Source organism: Xyrauchen texanus, chromosome 25 (genome assembly GCF_025860055.1).
Source record: "Xyrauchen texanus isolate HMW12.3.18 chromosome 25, RBS_HiC_50CHRs, whole genome shotgun sequence".
Lineage (NCBI taxonomy): Eukaryota > Metazoa > Chordata > Actinopteri > Cypriniformes > Catostomidae > Xyrauchen > Xyrauchen texanus.
This window is the reverse complement of record NC_068300.1, coordinates 26147549-26172491: the sequence shown is the minus strand read 5'-3', so window position 1 is coordinate 26172491 and position 24943 is coordinate 26147549. Positions and strand designations below refer to the sequence as shown.

Genomic DNA, 24943 nt, shown 5'->3' with positions numbered 1-24943 from the left:
AAACTAGTGATGTCAGTTTCAGCTTTTTATCTTTAAACATTACCATAGACTGCTAACGATAACTAGCTAGTGAAGCCGTAAGCAGTGTAACGTTATGCCAATTAACCTAGTAACGCTAACGTTAATTTACATAAATCATCATGATGCTAACTTCGGCAGTAATATTATCTGTTTGCTCTTGTACACTGATGATGATAAATTGTGAGTCGAGTAGTGTATAAATGCAGTGGATACATTTAATGTTAGTTAACAACCCTCTACAATCATGTCGGAGAAAATAATCATCATCAATAATACATTTTGTTTTTACTCGTCAGACATTTGACCTCATGTAAGCACAATGTAACTAAAAAATATATTAAGCAAACTGAGAGGGGGGGGCATCTTCATATATATTCACACAATATAGTATATTGTCATTTTTATTTGATTTTGCTTTATAATTTTAAATCAAAACTACACATTTCACATTCTATAAATGTTTATGATGTCATGAAATTGCATTTTTACTAATGAGACAAGCTGTTGTCACATTTTGAAATTTCATACATATTATTAACAAAACAATTCACAAGGTGGGAACCTAATAATGAAAATTAGGAGCTGACAATTAATTGTCAAACAAATAATTGCGATTATGATGATTAATTGCCTGTTTTATGTGTCAATTTATTTTTTAAATTTTTTTTTATATTTTTGTCTACAAAACTAATTTAAAACATTTAAGCATATGCCTTCAGATCAAAAGATTTTTAAGATCAAGAGAAATATTTCAGTCAAGTGTTTCAAACATATTTTGAAAGTATATATTAGAGGTGGACCGATATAATGGTTTTATCGATTAATCTGTGCCAACAGTTGCATTTTGGAACTATCGGTTATCTGCAAAAATTAATGCCGATAGTTGCCAATAATTCCTTTTTTTTATTATTATTGTTATTATATATGTTCCTTTGTGGTCGGCATTGGAGAAATCTACAGTTAGAACAGATTGATCCTACAATATAACAGCGTCCTCTAGAGCTGAAATTAAAACAATTACTGATACTTGTGGGGATTTGCTTTATCTATATCTTTCATCATATTTTTATTAGTTAATAAATTGTTCTAAAATAAAGTGAAAGCATGCAAATGAAAATGTGAACATGCCCCATTAGCACATGCATTGTCTCCAACTTCATATCTTGTAAAAAACAATAAACCTTATTCCTCATTAAACCTCATCTGTTGAAATACATACATGAGCCAAAACATTATGACCACTAACAGGTGAAGCAAATAACGTTCAATAATAAATAATCTTCTAACAAGGCCACAAGTCAAGGTCTGGGTAGATTAGATGGAAAAGTGAATAATCAGTTCTTGTATTCAAATTGTTGAATGCAGGAGAAATGGGCAGGAATAAAGACCTCAGCGACATTGACAAGGGCCAAATTGTTATGGCCAGACAAATGGGTCAGAGCATCTCTGAAAAAGCAAGGCTTGTGGGGTGCTCCCGCACAGCAGTGGTGAGTATCTACCAACAGTGGTCCGAGAAGGGACAACAGGCGACAGTGTGTTGGATGCCCAAGGCTCATTAATGTGCTAGGGCAACGAAGGCTATCCCGTCTAGTCCGAACCAATAGAAGGTCTAATGTGGCACAAGTCACAGAAAATGTTAATGATGTTACGGGAGTGATATGTCACAACACACAGTGCATCGCATCCTACTGCATATGGGGCTGTGTAGCCGCAGACTGGACAGAGTGCCCATGATGACCCCCTTCAACCAACAGTGGAAGAAGTTCACCTGGTCCAATGAGTCCCCTTTTACATCATGCGGATGGCCTTTTACATGTGTGCCGTTTACCAGTGGGAGTGATGGCACCAGGTTGCATTATGAGAAGAGGACAAGCTGGTGGATGGAGTGTGATGCTCTGGGCAATGTTCTGCAGGGAATCCCTGTGTCTGGCCATTCATGTGGACATCAATTTGACACGCGACACCAACCTAAACATCGTTGCAGACCAGATACATGCCTTCATGGCATGGGGTTCCCTGACGGCAGTGACCTCTTTCAGCAGGATAATGTGCACTGTTACACTGCACACATTTTTTGGGAATGGTTTGAGGAACATAATGAAGAATTCAGTGTGTTGCTTTGGCCTCCAATTTTCAATTCTCAAAATACCAAATTCTAAAGTCACGTGACGCCATGCGAGGATAGGATGTGTGAACGTGAGCTCTGCACACTTTGCTACTTTTAATACTTTTTATGACATAAACTGGTGAGATTTGATACACTCTGTTCCATAACTGTTCTAGGAGGACAATATGTCAAAGAATTCTAAATCCTCGGGCTCTAGAGATATTAAAAGACACTTACGTGCTCAAGATGACGCCCCCGAGCAGGCCACAAGACTTGGAGGTGTGGGAAATGCGGCGAGAGATGCTGAACATGTCGGCAATGCTAACTGTGACGAATGTAGGAGTGAAGGCAGACGAGGAGGTGCGGATCCAAAAGCAGGTTCTTTATTATAAATCAAAGTGAGGGCAAACAAACAGGAACAAAGAAATATCCACGAGGGGAAAACAACATGAACATGAAAAACATCCACAGGCAGGAGAAACAACCATAACATTCACGTACAACAACATTCAACGATCGACCAGGGAATGAAGGAACAAACAGGGTTTAAATACACAAGGACAAGGGTAACAAGGCCAATCAACAAACAGAACTCTGAAACAGGATAACAAGATAATTAACTAAAACCAATGACAAACAAGAACTGAATCAAAGTAATCAAACAATGAACCAATAAAACCCAGATACAAAACATGGAGGGAAAACAGGATGTGACAAAACTAGGAATTTTCAAAATAAAAGTACACAAAAGAACAAAGGACAACAATGAACATGACAGAATCCCCCCTCAAAAGGATCGGATACCAGACGATCCTGAAACAAAAAACAAAAGACAAAAACCCACAAAAACAACATAAGGGCACCAGGGGCAAACAGACAGTCCAAGTGGGCCCATGGGCAGACAGACAGACCAGGGGGGCACAATGGGCAGGCTGGAAGTCCAGGGGGGCGCAGAGGGCAAGACAGGCAGGTCACGGAGGTGCAAGGGGCAGACAGAAAGTCCAAGGGGGCACAGAGGGCAGGCAGGAAGTCCAAGGGGGAAATGAGACAGTCCACGGGGGCACAAATGGACAGGGTTAGGGGGCCAGGGAGGTATCGACCGGGCAAGGATAGGTCTGGGGGACCGGGGAGGAGGCCACTGGACAGGAACAGGGTCAGGGGGCCTGGGAAGAGGCCACAGGTCAGGAACAGGGTCAGGGGCCCTGGGAGGAGGCCACCGGACAGGGGCAGGTTCAGGAGGCCTGGGAGGAGGCCTGGGAGGAGGCCACAGGACAGGGACTGGGTCAGGGGGCCCGGGAGGAGGCCACAGGACAGGGGCCGGGTCAGGAGGCCTGGGAGGAGGCCACAGGACTGAGACCGGGTCAGGAGGCCTGGGAGGCGGCCACAGGATGGGAACAGGGTCAGGAGGCCTGGGAGGCAGCCTCAGGACAGGGACAGGTTTAGATGGCCCGGGGGCTGGCCATAAGGCAAGGGCCGGCTCAGGGGGCCAAGGAGGAGGCCACAGGATAGAGGCCGATCTAGGTGGCCTAGGAGATGGCCATGGGGCAAGGACCGGTTCAGGAGGTCTGGGAGCTGGCCTCAGAGCAAGGACGGGCTCAGGGGGGCCTGGGAGCGGGCCACAGGGCAAGGATAGGTTCAGGAGGCCTAGGGGTTGACCACGGGATGTGGGTAGGTTTGGGGAACCTGGGTGGTGGCCGCGTGAGGCGGAGCCAAGGAGGACTTCGGAGGCGGAGCCTTAGAAGACTTGGGAGGCTGCGTCGAAGGAGGCGTAGGCAGGACCGTGGGGGCTCAGGAGGCGGAGCCGAGGGAGGTGGCGCCGTAGGAGGTTCTTCAGGCGGTGAGATGGAAGGCTTGGAGGTGGAGCCGAGGAAGGTTGAGCCGTAGGAGACTGGAGAGGCAGAGCCGTGGGAGGCGGAGCCGTAGGAGGCTCAGGAGGCGGAGCCATAGGAGGCTCGGGGGGCGGAGCCACAGGAGGCTCGGGAGGCGGAGCCGCAGGAGGCTCGGGAGGTGGAGCCGTAGGAGGCTGAGCCATAGGAGGCGGAGCCGTAGGAGGCTCGGGAGGCAGAGCCGTGGAAGGCTCGGGAGGCGGAGCAGTAAGAGGCTGAGCCATAGGAGGCGGAGCCCTGGAAGGCTCGAGAGGCTTGAGGGGCGGTGCCCTGGTAGGCTCGAGAAGCTTTAGGGGCGGAGCCCTAGAAGACTCGAGAGGCTTGAGGGGCGGTGCCCTGGTAGGCTTGAGAAGCTTGAGGGGCGGAGCCCTAGAAGACTCGAGAGACTTGGGAGGCGGAGCCTTGGAAGGCTCGAGATACTTGGGAGGCGGAGCCCTGGAAGGCTCGAGAGGCTTCAGTGGCGGAGCCCTGGAAGGCTCGAGAGACTTGAGAGGCGAGCCCTGGAAGGCTCGAGGGGCTTGAGAGGCGGAGCCCCAGGAGGCTCGAGAGGAGCTCTGGAAAGCTCGGGAGACTTGAGAGACGGAGCCCTGGAAGACTCGAGAGACTTGAGAGGCGGAGCCCTAGGAGGCTCGGATGGCGGAGCTCTGGTAAGCTTGGGTAACTCGGAAGGCGGAGCTCTGGAAAGCTCGGGTAACTCGGAAGGCGGAGCTCTGGAAAGCTCGGGTAACTCGGAAGGCGGAGCTCTGGAAAGCTCGGGAAACTCGGAAGGTGGAGCTCTGGAAAGCTCGGGAAACTCGGTAGGCGGAGCTCTGGAAAGCTCGGGAGGAGGAGCCCTAGAAGACTCGAGAGACTTGAGAGGGGGAGCCCTGGAAAGCTCGGGAAGCTCGGGAGGCGGAGCTCTGGAAAGCTCAGGATGCTCGGTAGGCGGGGCCCTGGAAAGCTCGGAAGGCGGAGCTCTGGTAAGCTCGGGTAACTCGGAAGGCGGAGCTCTGGAAAGCTTGGGTAACTCGGAAGGCGAAGCTCTGGAAAGCTCGGGAAACTCGGAAGGCGGAGCTCTGGAAAGCTCGGGAAACTCGGTAGGCGGAGCTCTGGAAAGCTCGGGAGGAGGAGCCCTAGAAGACTCGAGAGACTTGAGAGGGGGAGCCCTGGAAGGCTCGGGAGGCGCTGGCTCTTGGACGGTCATGGCTGCTGGCGCTGGCTCTGGGACGGTCGAGGCTACAGGCGCTGGCTCTGGGACGGTCGAGGCTACAGGCGCTGGCTCTGGGACGGTCGAGGCTACAGGCGCTGGCTCAGGGACGGTCGAGGCTACAGGCGCTGGCTCAGGGACGGTCGAGGCTACAGGCACTGGCTCACGGATATCTGAGGCTACAGGCACTGGCTCATTGACGTTTGAGGCTATCGGCACTGGCTCACTGACTTCTGAGGCGACAGGTACTGGCTGGGTGACCGAGGCATGCGCTGGCTTGGGTTCGCTGACCGTGGCTGACGAGGACTCAGGATCGCTCACAGTGACATGCGTGGGCTCTGGCTCGCTCACCGTGACATGCGTGGGCTCTGGCTCGCTCACCGTGACATGCGTGGGCTCTGGCTCGCTCACCGTGACATGCGTGGGCTCTGGCTCGCTCACCGTGACATGCGTGGGCTCTGGCTCGCAGACCGGGGCAGGCGCGAACCGGGAGGCAGAAGCCCGTCTTCTCACCCTCCTCCGGGCAGATGAAGTGGACCGTGCAGGCTCGATGACGGCAACAGGCATGGGGGTTTGGACACTGACCGTAGGGGCTGGCGTGACAGGGAGAGATAGGGACGACTGGAGAGTCACCGCCGTGGGAGGGGAGGCAGGATCCTCATCCACAACATCCACAGTAAGTGGCGAGCCGCATACCAGCAGCGTCTCCGCCACAAAATCACAGAGCGTCCAGCCGCGTGTCGACGGTGGCAACCGCTCCTTCAGTGAGGGGTTCAGGTTACAGAAGAAAACCACCAAGGCCGAGTCCGGGAAGTCGGAGATGTTTGCCAGCTCAAGGAAGTCACGGATGTGGTCCTCCATCGGTCGGTCCTCTTGCTTTAGGCAAAGCAGCTGGTAGTTCGCTTGCTGAACCGCTGGATCCATAGTGTGGTCGGTCGTTCTGTAACGAATGTAGGAGTGAAGGCAGACGAGGAGGTGCGGATCCAAAAGCAGGTTCTTTATTATAAATCAAAGTGAGGGCAAACAAACAGGAACAAAGAAATATCCACGAGGGGAAAACAACATGAACATGAAAAACATCCACAGGCAGGAGAAACAACCATAACATTCACGTACAACAACATTCAACGACCGACCAGGGAATGAAGGAACAAACAGGGTTTAAACACACAAGGACAAGGGTAACAAGGCCAATCAACAAACAGAACTCTGAAACAGGATAACAAGATAATTAACTAAAACCAATGACAAACAAGAACTGAATCAAGGTAATCAAACAATGAACCAATAAAACCCAGATACAAAACATGGAGGGAAAACAGGATGTGACAAAACTAGGAACTGAACAGGAATTTTCAAAATAAAAGTACACAAAAGAACAAAGGACAACAATGAACATGACACTAACGAAGGTGGATCTTGCTGTGATACATCGATCACCGCCATGGAGGTGAAGTTCACTGATGTGGTTACAAGAGTGGGGGATGTCAGGAAACGGATCGATTACATGGAGTCATCAGAGAGGGAATGATATTATAATCCACTAGCAACCAAGGTAGATTTAGAGCTTGTCTGGGAGAAGATGGAGGACATGGAAAACCATAGCAGGCGGAATAACGTCAGTATCGTTGGAATTCCTGAGGGAGTAGAGGGACAGGACATGGTGAAATTCCTGGATGGGCTCTTTCCGAATCTGCTTGACACAGCAGGTCATTAGCTGGAAATCAAGCAAGCTCACAGGGTTTCTGCTCGGCAATCCATGGAGGGAGACAGGCCCCAATCAATTCTGGCCAAATTTCTAAGATCATTCGATAAAGATCTTGTGTTATGCAAGGCGAGGAGTAAAGGAAGGCTTTCTTGGAAGAACCACAGCATTTTCTTGTTCCCAGACTTTGCGAACTCGACAAGAGTGATCGATTATGCATGATCGATTCAAGAAATTCAAGAAACTTTTACACCAACGGAAGGTCGCTTTTGCACTGATATTCCCGGCCAAATTGAGAATAGATGCTAAGGATGGCAGTAAAACATTCACAAGCCCACAGCAAATGATGTCCTTCATAAAGTTAATGGAGTAAGTCATCTTGTTGTACTCACGTTGTAGCCGAGTGGACCGGCTCACTGGACATTCGCTTGACTGTTTCAGGAATCTGCACTCTTTTTTTGTGGGGAGTTTATTTTATAGAGTAACACACCTTCAGCAGTTTTATGGATGGATCTACATGCTCTTATATACCTTATATACCTTATATAGACAGCATCATGCTGTGGGGATGTTTTTAAGCGGCAGGAACTGGAAGACTAGTCAGGATCGAGGGAAAGATGAACGCAGCAATGTACAGAGACATCCTTGATGAAAACCTGCTTCAGAGCTCTGGACCTCAGACTGGGGTGAAGGTTCATCTTCCAACAGAAAAACAACCCTAAGCACACAGCCAAGATAACAAAAGATTGGCTACGGGACAACTCTGTGAATGTCCTTGAGAGGCCCAGCCAGAGCCCAGACTTGAACCTGAGTACTTTATTAGGAACAATATGGTCCTAGTAAAGAACGCTTAAGTGTGTGTGTGTGTGTATATATATATATACACACACACACACACACACACATACATACATATGTATATCATCTCCTCTCCACCATAGATAGTGTGTGGTGGGCATTCTGGTGCACTATGGTTGCTGTCGCATCATCAGGTGGATGCTGCTGCACAATGGTGGTGGTTGAGAAGTTTCCCCTATACAATGTTAAGCAATTTGAATGCCTAGAAAAGCACTCTATGACTGTAAGGAATTATTATTATTAATATATAATACATACACATACATACACACACACACACACACACACACAGTACAGTGCAAAAGTCTTAGGCACATAAGATCCTTGACAAAAACATTTGTCTTAAGATGGTTATTTATATATGCAGCTTTTGTGTGTCAATAGGAAACATACATTTTAGACTCCCAAGCATTTCTATTGCAAATAGAATAGAAGAACAGCGAACCCTGCAACAGATGGCATGGTCCCCACAGAGCCCCCCACTGACTATTGAGTCAGTCTGGGATTACAATAAGAGACAGAAGCAATTGAGACAGCCGAAATAGATAGAAGAACTGTGGCAAATTCTCCAAGAAGCGTGGAATGTCTTATCTGCCAACAACCAAGAAAAACTGTATCTGCCCACAATGCAGGTCAGAATCAAACCTGCCTCTCCTGCATGAGCACCACGTCTCAATGTGTCTGGAGCATGTGAGCTTTTTACTTCATAATGCTAAAAGCACCATGGGTACCTTTTGGTCTTGACGGTGAATTTCTCGCTGAGTTTCTCCAGAGAGCGGGCGTACTCTGCCTCAATCTCACCCCGTCTGCGTAAGTACTCGCTTAGATCCTGCAGCTGCTGTGTTTTCACCTCTAGCTGCGCATCCAAGATTTTCAGCTGCTCCGAGAGCTGACCACGTACCTCTGAGCAAGAGATAGAGGGAGAGAGATGAGAATGTATGGATGGATGGATTTCAGCATAAAAGGGGCATGATGACTTTCTAGGCCCCTGCACCAGTGTCCCTAGCTTGGGATGAGAGCTGATTGGATGAGGGAAGACATCATTCCTAATACTGGCTATAAATACAACCTCAGATTACACGCCAGGCCTTCATCTCACACACCGGGAAAACACAAAGCATTAAAGGTGCTCTCAGTCATTTTTGCTTCATTAAAAAAAAAAATTAACACATGAAGAAATTAATAGTACTTTTGAAAGATCGCATGACTAGTTAAACGCTTATCACTTTGTCTTGGTACCCCCCTGATGTTGGACAATGTTGCACAAGAAATAAATTATGCTGCAATTCATTTTCTTAATCAGAATTTTTGACTTGTATTCTAGTAACAAAATATTGATATATATTGATATATATATAATAGTAGTGATGAGCGAGAGACTAGAGTGCAGGTGTGGTGAATTAGAAACTGCTTGACGAAGAGCAGAGCTGAGGGAGGTATATATATATATATATATATATATATATATATATATATATATATATATATATTTTTTTTTTTTTTTTTGATATATATATATATATATATCAAAAACACCTCCCTCTGGCTCTCCACCTCCCTCAGCGCTCCGCTCCTCATCACCCGATTTCTAATTCATGGCACTTGCACTCTATTCACTCGCTCATCACTGCCTGCATAAATAACTCACTTTCACGCCACTTCACTGTCAAGTCTCACACAAAAGACTTGCTGTGTTTATTTACCTGTCTGTGTTTGCGCTTGATCTTTGTCAATATCGGTTTAGTTCTTACCCTGCTGTTTCCCCTGTTAACTTTTCTTCAGTTTGTGAAGCTTCTCTTCTGTGTGATATCACCTTAACCACTGATCTCACTGTTAACCTTGTAAATCCTGTGATTGTAAACGCTCTCGCACTTGTTTTCACTAATTACAACTTATGTGCCTTGAATTCCTGACTATATATAGATATATATTAAAACAAGAGAAAGCAATTTGGCAATGAGGTAAGAAAAATAAAAATTATTCAAGATATAGTCTCTGAAATTGACTATGCATTTTTGCTTAATTAAATGTATCTTATTTAAAAAATGTTTAGACGTATTTACTGGAAAAGAGACAAAAATACTGATTAAGAAAATGTTTTTGTTGCAATTTAATCATCGCTGGATTCATTAGCTGTTCTAATGGCATCAGTCAGCAAAGACTTTTTGCATGATGCAGCATCCATGCTAGGTGTCAGTATATATCCCAAATGGTTTCCATATTATCCAGCGCAACATAAACAAAAAAAGACCACAGAGCGCCCCATTACATGTAGGGAAGTACTTAGTACATTAGTCTATACAGCTTGAATGAGAGAGAGATTAAAGGGAGCATAATATTGAACTACATTACATTTACCTTTGATTTGTGTCTCATACTCCACCAGACTCCCCCTTTCCTTTCTCAGTTTTCCATGTGATATCATGGTCTCCCTTGCTCATGTAGCTCTCCCTTTGACTTGGTCAGGCCCGAAGTGTCTGGTTCACAGTGATCACACAAAGGTTTTTGTTGTCTCCACAATGAAACGGTTTAATTACTATTCCAATGTGGTGCTGTTGTTTTGGTTCTTTGCTAAAAGTAGTTATATTTCCATTATATTACAGAGAGAATCTTCACGTACAGTCTGGAGTTCATGGCAACTAAAGAAAAACGCTGTCTTTCAATCTGTGCTTTCAGTGAAAACGGAACAGGGAAGTCTCTGTGTGCATGTGTGTGTGGACACTGTAGTGAGCTCCAATTTAAGCAGTTCTCTCAGCACTCAGTGTGTGTATTCACAGTTTCATTTTCAGGGCAGTGAATATGGGAGCTTTGCATGGGCCTGATAGTTTTCGTCTGTTTCCTGAGACCGTGGTTAATCGTGATTGTCCTTGCATGGAAAGGAGAGAGAGAGAAATACAGTTAGGGAAGTTGTGTGCGAAAATACTTCCATTTTGCATTTGTCTTATTGAATAATATTTTTTCCCTTGCAAATTAGATTATAAGTTTGTGAAACATTGAATTGAAAACATCTTATTTGATGTCTCCCTTTTGCTTTAATGACAGTAGCATGCACTCCAGTTGGCATGGACTTCACAGCATGATTTGAGCATTTTCCAAGAGTATCTTCTGTCCTTCAATGGATGCAAGGAAATCTAACCTTTTGTACAAATTAACATGGTCAATAGCATTTACATATACAATTTACATCTACATCTCACACACTGGCCAAACAAAGAGCATTGAAGGTGCACTCAATAATTTTTGCCTCATTAAAAAAGTTTAACACATGAAGAAATGAATGGTACTTTTGAAAGATAGTTTAAAGATAGTTTGTTTTATTTTATATGGAGTGGATTTTCTCATGGGGGCCACCAAGTTCAGATCACATGACTAGTTAAATACTTCTTACTTAGTCTTGGTATCCCCCTGATGTTGGACAATGCTCACGGAATAAATTATGCTGCAATTCATTTTCGTAAACAGTAATTTTGACTTTTCAGTTTTCCAGGTAATCAGAGTTTTCCAGAAACAAAATGTAGATATGTTTATTAACATGATACATCTACTAAATAAATATATATATACATATATAATGTGTGTGTGTTACCTAGAAATAAGTATCTTTTAACATTACTTATTTATTAATGTCATAATGCATCGCTGTTTACATGTCTCATAATTCTGTTTACTTCCAGGTTTAAATTAGATTTTGAATTTCTACGTGAACTCAGACTTGTGAGTACCACTGTATAAAAGGAGTACACAAACACGAACAATAAATGAAATATGGAAGTAAACATAGAAATGTAAGATGAGAGAAACACTGAGATACAGGAGAGGAAGAGAGAGTTTTTAATTCAACCTGATGCATCTTGGGCCCTTCCAACAGACAAAAAACAGTTAACAAAACTGCGCACACCTGCCCACATCCTGTTTGTCTTCTGCAGTGTGATTCAGAAAGATTCTCAAATAAACACATCCTGTCAATCCTAAATTAATTATTCACTCACTCTTTTCAAAAAAAGAAACAACTAGGCAAGAGCTGATAACCGTCAAAACGTGGAGGGTGGGGGGTTATAAGAAGCTCTGTTTTCTTACAGACGTATGTGACTGATTGTTTGTCACAGGATGGCTGCCTCAAGTGTGCTGGAGTTCCTGTGAATTGCGCCAGTGATGGCCGTTGGTCTTGTGAGAGGGTGGAGGGACCTGAATCATCATGGCTCTCAGCACAAACACACACACACACACACACACACACACACAGTTATAGTCATACTGGAAAGTGCTGCTCTAGCATGGTGCATTAAGACTTTTGGGTATCACACAATGTAAGGTGATATTCTGTGAATTAAGAGGCAGATGTAGCCGTCCTCATGAAGGCACAGTTGAGTTATGTACGTTTATGTGTACATACGTTTATATATGATTACTTTTACATAAATTGAATCACATTGCGAGTGGCTAGAATGCCAGAGGTTGTCAAGAGGTTTTGCTTCAGGGCCTAGATTTTACACTGGCCATCATTTGGCAAAGCAACACAGTACCAGAATTGTTAATATTATCCTATTTACCACTCAAAAATATGGAACAAACACTGGGCCAAATACTACATTAGCATTAGCCATATTGCTAATTGATAGATGCATTTGGACCAAAATAGTTTGGCTTGAATGAATGCACTGCCTGTGACACCAACAGCAGAGTATATGGGAAGAGTTCTCTTCTACCTTTAAAAGTTGTATAGTTTAGTGTCAGGATATTTTTTTTTTTTATCTAAGATTTAGAGAATTAAATTTTATTATTTTGAAAATAAAGTCAATGTTACAATTACAAAGTCATAGCATTATGAGATTGAAGTCGTAATATTTTGAGAATAAAGTAAAAATGATGACAATATTCGTAATGAGATTACGACATTAAAGTTGAAGCATTATGAGATTAAAGTTGAAATATTTTGAGAATAAAAATAAATATTACGAGAATAAAGTCGTAGCATTATGAGATTAAAATCGTAATATTTTGAAAATCCTTGAAAAAAATCTAAATAAATACATTTGTACTACACATTTGGGTTAAATAAACATGTATTTTTACACATGTCAGACACATCATGCGCTCTGTCACTGCCACTGTGGCAGCATGCCCCTCTCTTCCTTCAGAGTGGTTAGAGGTCAAAACCTCAGCAAGCCAATCAGAACTCAGCAGAGACTTCATTATGATAATGCTATTATTGATTCACATACACAGATTTGTGCACAATGGTGATTAATTGTAATGCAATAGTATATGCGAGCACTGCTGTATATCAATGGTTTTTTGATACACTTGGTCTATTTTGTAAGAAAGGATAAAGCATTTGAAATAATAAACCCTTCTATGATATGAATAGAAAAGTAGTGGTTTTCCACTCCTTTCCTCATTTAATTGCATAATGCATTTAGAATTCACAAATCAGCACATTAATGGTGGTGATTTCATTATTTTATAGATAGGCTTCACAAAAGTAGGCATGTATTGATCCAGCAGTGGAATGCCTGTCTGAGGACGGGTCCAGTGTCCTGACTGAGTGAATGTGCATGTTTAAACTTGATCTGTCTGCTGTATTGAGTTAAAGAAACCCAGGGGAATTTGAGATCCATGGGATCAATCCTGTTTTACGCTCCCAGTGGAGGCAGGGATGAGGATGAGCTCTAGTCTTATCTCTAGACCACAGGGCCTCCTCACACACACACACTTAGAGCCATTGCTGAAACCTCTGCTGTTCTCTTTCAGTGTCATTGATGCTGCAGCCACACAGACAAAAGCACTAAACATAGTCAAATACATCTTGCTACAATAATGACCTAATAAACCTGTATTATTTTTTCTGTGAAATATAGAAAACGTTATTCAGCATGGAGGCAAATGGTGACTACATTTGTCAAGCAAGACTTTTAGTGAATAACAAATTTCGGACTATTCCTCACATGAAGCTAATGTATGCCTTCAGAAGACTTAGCACATGAGTTGAATGGCCTCCTTTTATTATGCTTTTATATCGTTTTTGGAGCTTGACCGTCACAGTCTCTTTGATATTCTGCCTAAAATTTCCTTTTGTGTTCCATGGAATGGAATTATGACTTTTCATTTTGGGGTTAACTAGCCTATACTTTATATAACATAATCACAGTAAAGAAAGCTGTGGCAGGGCACATCCACATACACACACAAAGAGCTGACACCACTGTTTTCTGCCAGTATGCTAATACAAAACTGAAAGTCACATTTTGAATGAACATACCCATATAATTTATACACCAACTAACATTTACCATGGAAACACTCCAACTGTCTAACACTAATTACACAATATTAAACTGCATTAGTGAGCTTCCCACTAGCAACTGCACAACTACACAGAAACTGTTGTGATCTTTGATAATGCATTACAACTTTCAAACCACATCCGTGACAGGTTTTCACCTTTGATATTATCACCACACTCATGACATGTTCTCCTACTTTCATAGATTACATGTTTCATAGATTCTCTATCAGTGTATACAGAAGTTATATAGTTATTTTCTTTGAAAAAGTCATGCACTTTGCCAAGTACAGTCCATACACTGAGATGTTTTGGTACTTTTCTGTTCTTTGAAATAGGGTGGACATTGTACAGCTGTAACGCTTTTGCTATAAATACTGTCCAGAAAAAACATGCCATATATTTACATTAGATGCCATTATCTCTATACAAACAAAATAAATATCTAAAACCTACATTCAAAGTTCCTATTTTCCACAATTAAAGGATATACTTCTGGAGAAGTTCTTCTTCATTCTCCGTTTAGGGGTAAAAAGGAGTTCTAAACAGCTGAGCAGCTGTATACTGTTTGCGAACATTCAGACACCCGCCACATCGCTGTGGGAGGCATTTAGAAGTACATTTAAATATGAGGACACTCAGTAAAACCTTTACTAATGTGAGAGTAAAATGTGTAATCAATGACTTTATGCTTCAGTATATGAGTAACCACTCGATGATGATGTAAAGTAATATATATGCAGTAGAACATTTTTAATTTGTCTTGATAACCTTTTTGAATTCATGGAGCTATTGACTTAACACACTATACGCAGCTATAATAAGCACAGTTTAATCTCTATTTGTAATTTATGATTACAATGATACTACTACAAAGATGGGTGTATAAAAGTGTGTTAATAGGCAAAATGCAGTCAGAAGAATGATGATAATAGAGGAATTTCTTACTTTGGGTAGATGCGTGAATGGCTTTCGCTGCAGATTGTTCTAAATGATGTCACACCCATTCATTCTTCAATTTCGTATGAAGTGCACCAGGAAGACAAGGAGCGCATTTAAGCACACAACTGTACTCATGCAGGGTACTGTTAAAACACTACCCCTAATTTGCGATGTGCTAAATAATCATTAGACCAAACGTATGTGATATATACTGCCACATTTTATAATCTGATTTTTTTCAGATATTTCTAATGCTTGCATATGTATCAATTCGAACATTTCAGCCTGAACTCCTCTCTTGATTTTCCTAATCCTGATACAAGGCATCCTGTGACATGAACACATGCCTGCCTCTCTCTCTCTCTATATATATACGTCCATCCATCCATCCAATAAAGTGGGCTGACTACCATAATGATACACATTCATGTTATTGACTACAATAAAGTGCATTTCTAGACTGCCCATGAGACTTGCTTGAGACTAAAAAGCTCATTAAGATGTGGCTTGCACTGATGACTGCCCATAGGAAAGAAAAATCACAGATTAGATCTTTTAATATCTCAGTTATTTCTAATAGACAGCAATGAGATTAAGGGAAAGCAAATAGAAACTGCTTCTATTCTGCTTTTCAGATTTTTCTCCTGAGAAAAGAGACCCAGTAAACTCATGGTGAGTTCTAGTGGGTTATTCATGTTAATGAATATTACTAGAGAGCGAGATGCTGATATTTGTGAGATACAGGCTAATACAATTTAATTGTATCAATTAAGTTATACATACAAAATGAAATAAACATTTCTTCACACAATATTTACTTGAAATTAACTAAAAAATAGCCTGTTTGAAACAGAAATTGTACATTGGCAAGGCTTTTGGTAGATTTAGCAACTGACACAAGGGGGAAATAACATTTCTGTTAATCGACCAATCAGGCACAGTAATCGGCTAATAATCTTCTAGCATATTGTCCGATTTATCAGCCTGGATGATATATCCTGGCTGATAGCCTGGATACATACGGCTATCACTAAACATATTCTCAGAAATTTCAAGGTACCAATATTCAAAAAGTGAATATCAAAAGTCAGATTTAAAAATGAATTCTGAAACATTTGAGCAATTCACATTCATTTTATAGCTCTACAGTACTCTTACTTCATGTCTTCAATTGTCTCATTAGTGTCTATTTTTATTTATTTATTTACGTTTTTTAAAAAAAAAAAATGTTAAGAAACAAATCTAAAATAAATGTAATACTTAAATGAAACATAATTGAGATCTCCATTAGGTCACCTGAACAATGAAAGAACAACCTCCAATCAAAAATATTTTCCTCTGAGTAAAATGGATGTAAGTGTAAAAGATATGGCATTTGTGATAGAGAAAGATTTGAGTGTCAGCTCAGAGCAGTAAATGTGGAACTGAATAAAGGTCATGCTGAGATGAGGCTGCTTATCTGACAATCACGATTCACTTTACTGCACTGTCTCTTCTTTTCAGAGTGTGTACAGAAAAACAAACTCAGACACACATTCTCTTACACACTCTAATACCATATTAAGCAGCTTGAGTCCCCCCAGTGTTTTTTGCACTTCCCCTGAAGTCTGACTTTGTGATGAGCTCTGTGGGCAGAGCGAACACATCTCTCCTTTCTCTGCTCTGATCTTATCCAACAAGTCATTTTAACCCCAGTTTTGCTTCGAAGTACTCATAACTCTCATTTTCAATTCCTCTTTCCAGGGAGGATTAATTCATCACTAAGGTGATTTGTGGCCATACAAGCACACGCTTTACCCAACTGATTTGATACAAGAGCAAGATCAGTTGAAGGTAAAGAAAGAAAAGGTGCATTTATGAGTTGAAAAACATAAGAATCAACACACTGACTTAAGGAACAAAATTACTGTAAAGTTATAAAGACTTGTTTTCAGAGTATGCCTATACTATGTTTACTTTTCTTACCCTTTTGACAAGTAGATATTTCTTGTTTTAAAGCACAAATCCAGCAAAATTATGTGAAGTTTAAGCTTAAAACAAGATTAAAAAAAAACAACTTACCTATTGCAATTTTAAGTGCAATTTGTTATAGTACTTTTGAAAAACGATTCTAAGTTCAGTCATGAAACTCTCCATTGCGCATGCAGAGGGCCCTTGACATGTATTCTGTGAAGCCAATCAATTAGGGTATTATGATTATCTAACATTTAATTCAGTTGTCTGCAGCTAGCTGGTCTCACTTGAGCGTGCCATGCAAGTTTTCACTCTGAAACCCTCCTCCTCCCCAGCACCACCCTTCTAGATCTGCTTCATAGGGATTGTATTTGTGTGCAATAGCTATGTGCAATTGTGCCGCAGCAGCATGTCCTAAATCCTTGATGCAGAATGACTTATGCATGTCTAATTGTGCAGCAGCATGCCTTACATACTTAACACAGCTTCTCTTTGTATTTCCTCAGTAGCAGCAGCATAAGCTGATCTAGACTGCCAAGACCAAACCTACCATTTTATTTTATCCATTATTACATGTTACATTTATTCTGTGAGTTTTCATAACTGAAATCTGCTTAAAGGAATATTCTGGGTTCAATACAAGTTAAAGGTGCACTCAGTAATTTTTGTTCACGTTGTCTTGGACTTACACTGACACCTAGTGATGTGGATGCCTCATCGTTTAAACACAATAGTTTTCAGTTACAGATGCCATTGTAGAAATTCACTATTCACAGCCAGCCAGGCTTAATTAAATCCCTGATTTAAAGTGCCCAATATCAGGATGTTTACTGAGATTAAGCGAGTAGTATTCGGCTGGTCATGTGATTCTAACATAGCAGCCCCCATGAGGGGACCCTCGCCATGTACAATAAAACAGCTTTTATAAGGTTACTAATATAACTGAAGTCTTCAACTCATGTGATTGGTCATGATTTTAGACATTGGTTTCAAAAGAAAATTAATTTTGTTAGAAGTAAAACTTTTTAAATGGGAAAAAATTATCACCTTTAAGCTCAATCAACAGCATTTGTAGCATAATGTTGATTACCACCAAAAATTATTTTCCACTTGTCCATCCTTTTCTTAAAAAAAAAAAAAAAACACTCTTTAAGCACAATTAGTGCTACTATTTTATTTGTTTAAAAATACATAATGTTTTGGCCACCCTCAGGGCCTTCATCAGACATAAAAAAGAACTTGAACAAACAGCAATTAAAAACTTCCACATTTACACAGGTGTGTCCCTCTAATTGGAGGATTTGAAATGACTGGATAATTCGCTCTCCCACTTTATAAACAAAGCAAAAATCTTTATTACAATGAGGCACTTACAATGGAAGTGAATGGGGACAATCTTTGGAGGGTTTAAAACAGAAATGTGAAGTTTATAATTGTATTAACGACTTACATTAATTCTTCACTTTAAACTCATGTATTATTTGAAGTCATAATTTTTCTTTACTCATTTTAGGGCTTTTTGACATTTACACCTTCATGGAAACAAAGTTGTGAAATTAGCTATTACTTTAAACAGAAATGGTTAAAATAATTTTCACACTAAAACCATGTTAACATGCATATTATTTACATCTTGTGGCTATACTTTTGAAAGTGAGTAATTTAACATTTACAGATGGTCCCCATTGATTCCGTTTTAAGTGCCTCATCAATATTATGCCACAAATGCTGTAGCATAACTTGTATTGAACCTGGAATGTTCCTTTAAAATCACATACACTCAAATGAGACCTATCAGTAGCTTAATATAAGCTGTTTTATATTACATGGAGCCGGTTGCCACATGGGGGCAACCATACAGTATTACAGATCACATGACCAGCAAAATGCTCTTCACTTTATCTTAGTAACTTCCCTGTTTTGGACACTTTTGCTCACAGAATAATTACACATGGATAACGATAAACATGCTATTTCTACAGCATCAGTAACTGTTTTTGTGTGATGCTGCATCCAGGCCGACAAGTGTCAGTATACATCCAGGACTGCCATATCGGTCAGCGAAACACAACCAAAAAATTACTGAGTGCCCCTTTAATTCAAGATATACTATCTGAAAAAGTAATCAAGAATATATTTTGATGACTTATTTCAAGGATGTTTAGATATTTTCACTGGAAAACATAAAGACATAAATACTGATAATGAAAATGTTTTTATAGTGATACACAAGAGAAAAAAGGAGAAAGAGGAAGGACATGGAACCCCTCAGTGGTTGACAATGCAACCAAGGTAGAGGAGGTGAAAGGGGATGTGCTGAGGTGGAGAATTGAAACACAGAGGTGGGAAGGACTACCTGATAAGGATCAATGCTGAGACACACTGAAAGAGGAAGCAGCCAGTCGGTGTGCAGTTGTTAGTGGCTTTCACCCCCTGGGTGGCACTCATGCGCACCGATGACAAATCAGTTGTGTACGCAAAAGCATGTAACCTCTGCAGGAAGTGGTGGATGGATCAGCCAAAAATATCCACTCACACAAACAGACACACACATTTTCATGGCATAAGTTTGCAGGGAGAATAAATACAGTACATGATATAAATGCTCACTGTCATACACAAATAAACACACTCCAAGACATACACATTGAACAGAAAATGCATGCATCTAATGCTTGCGGTCAATATACACACACACAAACATGTCAGTGAGCAACAGAGCATCCACTGTCTGTGTTTGGTAGGGCAGCAGTGATGCTCTATGCGTAGACATACTGTGAGTTTAATGAAAATACAAATGTACATTAATAAATAATAAACAAAGCCCAGTCTTACCTCATTCTCCGTAGTTCTGTCTGTCTGTCTCTCTCTCTCTCGCTCTCTCTCTTCCTTTCCTCCTCCCTTGCTTTCCCTCCCTTTCTTGTGGATACAGGCAGAGAACACTGTATGAGTCACATAGATTTCATGGAGCCAGTTTGACTTCTTTCCCTCTGCTTCATTCTACATAGACGACTCTCTCTCTCTCTGATACGTGCCTACAAATAAAACAGCCCTGTCTCTCCCTCAAGCACACACACAAGCTCACAAATGCAGCATGCTTCTCTTGTGCGCACACACGCACGCATGCTGAACAGTCAGTCTGTGTGAGTGTTTCTTTTTCTTTCTCTCTCTCTCTCCCCACTTCTCTCAGGCAATCAGAAAGACTGTTATAACCTAAGCCACACCCCTTTCACCCCTCTCCCCGCAGGCTTCCTATAAATACTGGGATGGATATGAATATGCTTGTTCTCCTAGACTTCCCCTCCCGTTCTCCTACATCTCTCATTCCTAATATTCTCTCAATCTCTCTCTCTGGCAATGAAATGCTTCTCTTATGACCTTGCATTGTGCTCACGACTCAGCCCACCCACCCCGTTCTCTCCTCTCTCTTACACACTGGACTAATGTACAGTAGTGAATCTATTCAATACAACAGACCTAGCAGATAATGGGCTGTAAACCCCATATAGCCAATCCGAGATAGATTAAATCCGCAAATAGCAGCCACAAAAATGGCAGCACGTGATGTGTTTATACACGAAAACACTTGCACTTGCTGGCACTGTAACTACAAAACCGCGCACAACTGATCACGCGCATGTCGTCGTGTGCTAAAGACGATGTGTTACATCTATAACGCACAGAATGTGTACATATTTATATAGTCCATTAGATACATGCTTAGTTATTCTACATATAAGATCAGGGCAAAACAACAGAACAGTCTGTTTTGCGATTAGAAGGGCACGAGTTCGCACCTCACAGGAAACGAGGCTAAAGATACCCACATAACCGCCAATTTACTCGCAGTAAAATACATCACAGCAACACCTTCAGACGCTATAAGCGAGCTGGTAGTGTGTCAAATGTGCTTGTGTGTGGGTTGTTAAAATGTTTGAGGGTTTTGTTTCCTTTTTTTTTTTTTTTTTTTGTCAGGGGGAGTTTGTTGTTCAATGTGCCAGAATCATTAAATTCGCTGTGGAAACATAATTATGATTTGCTAATTAATTTATAAGAGTGAATGATATATTTTCGCCTTTCAGTAAAAATACAGTTGAAGTCAGAAGTTTACATACACTTAGGTTGAAGTCAATAAAACTAATTACAGGTGAAACTCGAAAAATTAGAATATCGTGCAAAAGTTCATTAATTTCAGTAATTCAACTTAAAAGGTGAAACTAATATATTATATAGACTCATTACAAGCAAAGTAAGATATTTCAAGCCTTTATTTGATATAATTTTGATGATTATGGCTTACAGCTTATGAAAACCCCAAATTCAGAATCTCAGAAAATTAGAATATTGTGAAAAGGTTCAGTATTGTAGGCTCAAAGTGTCACACTCTAATCAGCTAAACACCTGCAAAGGGTTCCTGAGCCTTTAAATGGTCTCTCAGTCTGGTTCAGTTGAATTCACAATCATGGGGAAGACTGCTGACCTGACAGTTGTGCAGAAAACCATCATTGACACCCTCCACAAGGAGGGAAAGCCTCAAAAGGTAATTGCAAAAGAAGTTGGATGTTCTCAAAGTGCTGTATCAAAGCACATTAATAGAAAGTTAAATGGAAGGGAAAAGTGTGGAAGAAAAAGGTGCACAAGCAGCAGGGATGACCGTAGCCTGGAGAGGATTGTCAGGAAAAGGCCATTCAAATGTGTGGGGAGCTTCACAAGGAGTGGACTGAGGCTGGAGTTACTGCATCAAGAGCCACCACACACAGACGGGTCCTGGACATGGGCTTCAAATGTCAAGCGTCTTACCTGGGCTAAAGAAAAAAAGAACTGGTCTGTTGCTCAGTGGTCCAAAGTCCTCTTTTCTGATAAGAGCAAATTTTGCATCTCATTTGGAAACCAAGGTCCCAGAGTCTGGAGGAAGAATGGAGAGGCACACAATCCAAGATGCTTGAAGTTGAGTGTGAAGTTTCCACAGTCTGTGTTGGTTTGGGGAGCCATGTCATCGGCTGGTGTTGGTCCACTGTGCTTTATTAAGTCCAGAGTCAACGCAGCCGTCTACGGGACATTTTAGAGCACTTCATGCTTCCTTCAGCAGACAAGCTTTATGGAGATGCTGACTTCATTTTCCAGCAGGACTTGGCACCTGCCCACACTGCCAAAAGTACCAAAACCTGGTTCAATGACCATGGTATTACTGTGCTTGATTGGCCAGCAAACTTGCCTGACCTGAACCCCATAGAGAATCTATGGGGCATTGCTAAGAGAAAGATGAGAGACATGAGACCAAACAATGCAGAAGAGCTGAAGGCCGCTATTGAAGCATCTTGGTCTTCCATAACACCTCAGCAGTGCCACAGGCTGATAGCATCCATGCCACGCCGCACTGAGGCAGTAATTAATGCAAAAGGGGCCCAAACCAAGTACTGAGTACATATGCATGATTATACTTTTCAGAGGGCCGACATTTCTGTATTTAAAATCTTTTTTTTTTATTGATTTCATGTAATATTCTAATTTTCTGAGATTCTGAATTTGGGGTTTTCATAAGCTGTAAGCCATAATCATCAAAATTATATCAAATAAAGGCTTGAAATATCTTACTTTGCTTGTAATGAGTCTATATAATATATTAGTTTCACCTTTTAAGTTGAATTACTGAAATTAATGAACTTTTGCACGATATTCTAATTTTTCGAGTTTCACCTGTATTTAACCACTCCACAGATTTCATATTAGAACTATAGTTTTGGCAAGTCGTTTAGGACATACTCTGCATGACACAAGACATTTTTCCAACATTTGTTTACAGACAGATTTTTTCTCTTTTAATTGATTATATCACAATTCCAGTGGGTCAGAAGTTTACATTCACTGAGAAAACTGTGCCTTTAAGCAGCTAGGAAAATTCCAGAAAATTATGTCAAGCCTTTAGACAATTAGATTATAGGAGGTGTACTGAATTGGAGGTGTACCTGTGGATGAATTTTAAGACCTACCTTCAAACTCAGTGCCTCTTTGCTTGACATCATGGGAAAATTAAAAGAAATCAGCCAAGTTTGGTTCAAATTTGGACCTCCACAAGTTTAGTTCATCCTTGGGAGTAATTTTCAATGCCTGAAGGTACTACGTTCATCTGTATAATCAATAGTCTGCAAGTATAAACACCATGGGACCATGCAGCCATCATACTGCTCAGGAAGGAGATGCATTCTGACTTCTAGAGATGAATGTAGTTTGGGGCAAAAAGTGCTAACTAATCCCAGAACAACAGCACAGGACCTTGTGAAGATGCTGCAGGAAACAGTTAGACAAGCATATTTATCCACAGTGAAACAAGTCCTATATTGACATAACCTGGAAGGCTGTTCAGCAAGGAAGAAGCCACTACTCCAAAACCGCTTTAAAAAAAGCCAGACTACAGTTTGCAAATGCACATGGGGACATTGACTGTTTGGCCATAATGACCATTGTTATGTTTGCAGGCCAAAAAACTCCATCACAGTTGTGAAGCATGGGGGTGGCAGCATCATGTTGTGGGGGTGTTTGCTGCAGGAGGGACTGGTGCACTTCACAAAATAGATGGCATCAAGAGGAAGGAAAATTATGTGGATATATTGAAGCAACATCTCAAGACATCAGCCAGGAAGCTAAAGCTCAAACACAAATGGGTCTTCCACATGGACAAAGACACCAATCATACCTCCAGAATTGTGGCAAAATGGCTTATTATATTTTTACTCTGGAGAAAGCCTTATTTATTTCAATTAGCCTGGAATAAAATAATTATAAAAAATAAAAAAAAAACTGATAAGGTCAATATTATTAGCCCATTTCAAAAACCGTGGAAAGAGTATTGGTGAGAGAGGTTTCTAAAGACTCAAGAACAACTGCCAAGACACTAGTGAATGATTTAGCCAAGTGTGGGATTGATGTCTCAACGAAGACGGTCACTAGAGCCCTGCACAGGAATGGACTGCGAGGTTACAGACCAAGACAAACTACACTTCTGAAGAAGAGACACCTCCAAGCTAGACTGAAGTTTGCCAAGGACAACCTAGAGAAAAATGATGCATACTGGAAATGTGTCCTTTGGCCAGATGAGACAAAACTAGAGCTCTTTGGCCATAGAAATATTGCCTATGTTTGGAGAAAGAAGTGAGGCGCTCAACCCAAAGAATACCGTTCCCACAGTGAAACATGGTGGTGGGAATATAATGCTGTGGGGATGGTTCAGTGTGTCTGGGACTGGGAATCTCCTCAGGGTCAAAGGAATCATGAAAAAGGAAGACTACGAGAAGATTTTGAAAGACAACCTCAGGTAATCTGCAACAAAACTTGGTTTGGGTCAACATTTCGTCTTCCAGCATGATAACGTCCCAAAGCATACCTCACTTCTGGTGAAGAGCTACGTCCAAACAAGCAAAGTGAACGTCCTTGACTGGCCTGCACAAAGCCCAGACTTGAATCCCATAGAAGACTAAGAGTCCATGCCAGGAGACCAACAAATCTGGAGGAGCTTGAGAGATTTGCTAAGGAGGAATGGGCTGCGACTCCTCAGGAGAAATGCCTAAAACTTGTTGAGAACTTCAACAGGTAGTCTAAAGGCTGTTATCAAGCAAAAGGGATACACTATTGACTATTAACATCAGAGGGCTAATAATTTTGACCTGTAGATTTGTTTTATTCTTGGTTATAATTTTGTTTCTATTTGTATTATAAAAATTCTAGGTTGCCTAAATAAACTATTATGTTTAGAAATGCTATGTTGAAAAAAATCTTTGCTCCATTAAACAGCACTTGGGAATTATTTGAAAAATAACAAAATATTTCAAAGGGGGCTAATCATTTTGTCTTCAACTGTACATTGCAAAATAAAAAAAAAAAATGTCTAATGTCTACTTTTACTACACTGTAACGGTTAAAAATTCAAGTGCATATATATATATATATATATATATATATATATATATATATATATATATATACTACATGATACAAATGTTGTATT

General features: G+C 41.3%; 1 protein-coding gene across 1 annotated transcript in view; it reads right to left on the bottom strand.

Moving 5' to 3' along the window:
- The window catches only part of arhgap4b (Rho GTPase activating protein 4b), a 48115-nt gene extending 28028 nt beyond the window's left edge, over nt 1-20087 (bottom strand). Inside the window, exons 1-4 of the mRNA XM_052091364.1 lie at nt 19777-20087; nt 19298-19434; nt 10122-10629; nt 8495-8666 (exon numbers count right to left, since the gene is read on the bottom strand). Of these exons, the coding sequence (XP_051947324.1) occupies nt 8495-8666; nt 10122-10188 (239 nt within the window). The 5' untranslated portion in view covers nt 10189-10629; nt 19298-19434; nt 19777-20087. The remainder of the gene's footprint in view (nt 1-8494; nt 8667-10121; nt 10630-19297; nt 19435-19776) is intronic.
- Between the last annotated feature and the right edge of the window lie 4856 nt (nt 20088-24943).